This window comes from Phalangium opilio, unplaced genomic scaffold (genome assembly GCF_054372755.1).
Source record: "Phalangium opilio isolate 3A_F unplaced genomic scaffold, DU_Popi_V2 ptg000246l_1, whole genome shotgun sequence".
Lineage (NCBI taxonomy): Eukaryota > Metazoa > Arthropoda > Arachnida > Opiliones > Phalangiidae > Phalangium > Phalangium opilio.
Window position 1 is genome coordinate 6818067 of NW_028324225.1, and position 4684 is coordinate 6822750.

The 4684-nt window shown below is 34.0% G+C and overlaps 1 protein-coding gene across 2 annotated transcripts; it reads left to right on the forward strand.

Moving 5' to 3' along the window:
• Nucleotides 1-1832: 1832 nt before the first annotated feature.
• On the forward strand, nucleotides 1833-3679 carry LOC149612317 (uncharacterized). Of its 2 annotated transcripts, none has more exons than XM_089858506.1 (2): nucleotides 1833-2465; nucleotides 2520-3679. In XM_089858506.1, the coding sequence occupies exon 2, from the start codon at nucleotides 2568-2570 to the stop codon at nucleotides 3327-3329; it is 762 nt and encodes a 253-aa protein (XP_089714632.1). In that variant the 5' UTR covers nucleotides 1833-2465; nucleotides 2520-2567; the 3' UTR covers nucleotides 3330-3679. The 2 variants fall into 2 exon arrangements, with proteins under 2 accessions (XP_089714632.1, XP_089714633.1); XM_089858507.1 differs by having other exon boundaries at nucleotides 1833-2224; nucleotides 2293-3679.
• Nucleotides 3680-4684: the final 1005 nt, after the last annotated feature.

A 4684-nucleotide genomic window follows, 5' to 3' on the forward strand; every position in this document is an offset into this window, starting at 1 on the left:
ATATTGTCAAAACGAGGCCTGTCAAAACCAGATTGCTCACGATGTACAATGTGAATTAGAGGAAAGTGATTGGAATGAAAGAGTGCAAAAAAACCTCATTAAAGCCTTGAAAAAAATTGATTATGAAAAAGTTTTGGAAAATTATAGAAATGATTTTGGTTCTAACCAACCAATTGACGAGCCATTTCTTTTTAATTGTATCATAAACGATATTGACTTTTTCAAAACTAAGTTAATCTATACTTGATATTCAAGTAATCTCAATGTTATTTGTTTATGATCTGTATAATTGCTGATTTAAATAAAAAAAACCACAATAAAATACACTAAAAGTAAATAAAATACACTAAGGTACAATAAATCTATAATAAAACACAATAGAACACTCTAAAACTATACTAAACCAAGATAAATTATCACTATGCAGCCAAAGGTAGAAAAAACTAGTTGGTTTATATTGAACTGGTATTGGGTGAAAAGCGTTTCAAAAATGGTACACCTACTGTTTCCGTTTTGTCGTGACAGATGTTCGTGGAATGGTTAGTTGATTCAAACGAAAAATATCATAATAATTTTGGAGTGATATTTGGGATGTAGGTAAGGAAATTTATTTCGTTTTACTTTAATGTTATAAATGCACAATATATAAATAAACTAATAATAAACTAAATACACTAATAATAAACTAAATACTTCGTTTCACGTGTTATTATGATCAATATGATATTGAGTCTTACAGAAACTTTGTGAAAATACGCATGTACCCCACGTATTACGTGATATAGGAAATATAATACAAAAGTAACAGAAATTAAACAATATTTTACAAGGATTTTTAAATCACGGGAACTGGGGGGTAAAGTTTAAATTTTTAAATTAAAACTAATATTACAAGCGGGGGTATTTTAAGATTTTGAATTCGACGTCTGTTTCATCGAATATTAGGGAACGTTTAACGGCGTGGTAAATATTTTTAAATGTTTCTTTACAAATGGTTTCCGGAAAAATAGTGAATAAGGGGGTAGTGTAACAATTGTTACACCAATTGTTACCCTTATCCAGAACGATATTGTCGTAAATATCGTTTCTATCTATAATTGAATGATATTTTACACGGGTCACTTGATCAAAGTCTTTCTCAATATTCATATCGATATCGTAATAACACGTGGAACAAAGTTTTAATATACGTTTTGATTCGTTTTCGTGACACCTTAAGCAATATGGGTTTTTGTTGGGGCACGCAAAAACATTTTCTAATTTAAAATAGTCTTTTACAACGTGATTACCGTGACGCCAATCAGGAATATTGTGAGGTAATTCCGAGGGGCGCGTCATAACATAGTTGTACTGAAGAAATGAAAGTTTATAATGCGCTTTAACTCGAGTGTCGAAAACATCTTGCGCCGAAAGATAGTTTAAAATGTTTGAATCGAGGCACTGACCGGCGGTAGCGAGTGTTTCTTCAAGTTCAGTAGCGATATGAGTTGGTAAACAACCCGAATAAAGATCATGTCGAGAAGCGAGTTCATACTCGTATAGTATATTAAAAGTTTCGCGCGACGCTTCTTTAGCCAAGGTAAAAAGAGAAGGTATATTCGATAAAGACATGACTATTATTATGGCGGAGAGAATTTGATAGATCTGAATACAGTAACTTATGGCTAGTAGCGAACTTGATTATCCAGCAGATATACTTTTTGTAACGGGGGGAATCCAGCAGATATACTTTTCGTCACGGGGGGAAAGAATCATATTATATTAATAAATCCACTGTACTATAGTCATCAACCGAATACACCCTCAAGTAACATTCGCTCGCTCGTTAACGTATCTGCCTTTAAACTCGTTGTTCTATGTATCACGAGTTCGAATCCCCTTAGCGAGAGTCCTTAACAAGCGAACCAAGGTTACTTTTGTAAAGGATATATTTTTATAATAAACAGTTGTTTTTATGAAGCGAAAACAAGGTTGGTTGACGTCAAAGATAATTGGAAATATATTTTACTCTCTTATAACAAACAGTTGTTGGTTATAGACTTCGTTCCATAAAATACTATTAAGCTAGCTAGGATCCGAGGCTTCGTTATACCTGAAGGTGAATAATATAGCGCCTATGCCGTGATAAAAATATATTTTGCTCCTTTAACAGTTGTTGGTTATAGACTTCGTTCCATAAAATAACTTAATCTAGCTAGGACCCAAGGATTCGTTATACCTGAAGGTGAATAATATAGCGCCTATACCGTGTTATATTTTGCTCCGTTATAACTAACAGGTGTTTTTATAAAGCGAAAACAAGGTTGACGTCAAAGGTAATTCGAAATATACGTGTGACGTCAAGGTTATAGACTTCGTTCTACAAAAATCTATGAACCTCGGTTCAGCATACCTTAAAGGACGAGAATCATTCGGACCGAAAAATACTTTACTAACAACTTGCTATAACAAATTTCTATAAAAAGGTGAGTACTTTATACTTTTCAAATGGACTAGAAAATTTAGTAAGAGGGAAATAGTTATTTTATACAGCGAATCAGAGTAAGAGACACGCTCTTGTGACCGAAATGGAAGAAGAAAATATAATAGAATCTCCTAGAAAAAAACAAAAAATAGAAGACGTTAAAGTAACGTCTTTACAAGATATCGCTATAAAAAATTTGATGCATGTTTTTAAATATAAGTTGCATAATGAAAGATATTTTAATTTTAACGATGTAAAAAATTTTATACCGAAAACTTTTTGGGGGCAAATAGAATCCGTCTTTTTTAAAGCCGCCGAAGTAGAGAAACATCGACCACCTGGAACTTTCGAAGATTTGGATATAAGTATATCAAAATCGTCTATAGAGAGAAAAATAGTGTTCGACGAATTCATTCCCTTAACGTTTGAAGAATTTGAACTAGTGCATCGCAATCGGATAGAAACGCCACCATTTATCTTAACAAATGAACAAAATCATTTACATTACCAATATTTTGCAAAAATTTGCTATTGTGGTTGCCCTCAAAATTATAGACGAATATGTCCCGGTTGCTATTTTCATCATAGTTTAAACGATTGTTTAAACGCTAAATATGAACAGTTAACTGATCACTATCAGGTTAATAGTAAAGATGCGTTACACTATTATATCTGGAACTATAACAAAAGTTGGTGTTCCAACTGCATTTTACAACCATTATTCTCATTAAAAGATGCTGACGATTGCGAACAAACTACTGATTGGCATAGTCCGTCAAATAATTATCCCTTCGAACACGGTTTTATGGGGGAAGACATTAACCGTAACACTACTCCAAGACCTACAATAGAAGACGCGTTCTAACAGTTAATTACGTACAGGCGCCGCTCCAACTGAATTTTACCATAAACTCTAAATTTCCCTGAATTTTTGAAAGTTTTCCCAGTTACCCAGGTTTGTACGAACCCTGAATTCATCCTCGTAGAAATAGACAGTTCAACTATATTATGAAAAATACAGAAATAATATCCTAATAACTTAATTGATTGGTTAAGAAAATTAAAATTAATAATAAAACAGTTCACCACAATGTTTAATAGTGTCATTTATTTTATGTTTTTCTTTACAAACAAGAGATGCTTCATTACGAGTTTGTTTTTTAAAATGAAGAGCTATTGTTGTTATTTATTTGTCTTTGATATTTCGTTTTTCGTTCCTTTTATTTTTTAATAAAATAAAGGGGCAGGGACTGAAGAAACGATTTCATCTGTTTCTGAGGTTTATTTCAAGTAACGTACTCTAGTCCCTGCGTTTGAACGAGCAACAACGTCAATGGATAAGATCACAACATAGAAGTCAGGGGTTGCCCTTACCACTTGAAGCGGCCTCTACATCCACAACTCCTAACTCTAATAATCATCCTAGTAACACTTCAAACCTTAACCGTAACCCACCACAATAAAATACACTAAGGTGCAATAAAACATTTATTTTCTGTACTGGTACCGTAACCCACCACAATAAAATACACTAAGGTGCAATAAAACATTTATTTTCTGTACTGGTATTTGATTCCGTTTGGGCTGACAAATCTTTGTTCCCTTTTAATTACCATCCAGCAGAGACCTATCATTAACCCTTGGCAATGTATTAAAGCTATCCATTCTCGTCTCTTATCAATGACGTCACAGCTACAATTGTAGAAGATTTAAGCCTTGGTAATGTACGTTTAAAGCTTCCATTCGTCTCTTATCAATGACGTCACAGCTACAATTGTAGAAGATTTAAGCCTTGGCAATGTACGTTTAAAGTTTTTATCGTCTCTTATCTATGACGTCACAGTTGTAGAAGAGACTGACTTTTAATTACCATTAAAAACAATACCATAATCAAAATAAACTCCTTGAAAAAAGGTTAAAATTTTGAGTCAAACTAAATATTACAATGGATTGCGCAACTTTCAGCCTATCATTAACCCTTGGCCATGTACGTTTAATAAATTCTCGTCTCTTATCAATGACGTCACAAATACAGTTGTAGAAGGGAGGAGTTTCCCAATAGGCGGCGCACGGTGTTTTCCCGCCAATGACGTCACAAATACAGTTGTAGATTTTCCCGCCAATGACGTCACAGATACAGTTGTAGACAGGTCTGCCAGATTCCCGCGCAGGGTTTTCCCGCGAGGGGGCGCGCGAGTTTTCCCGCGAGGGGGCGCAGCC

Coding starts and splice junctions, on each gene's coding strand:
- LOC149612317 (XM_089858506.1), top strand. CDS start 2,568: ATGGAAGAAGAAAATATAATAGAATCTCCTAGAAAAAAACAAAAAATA.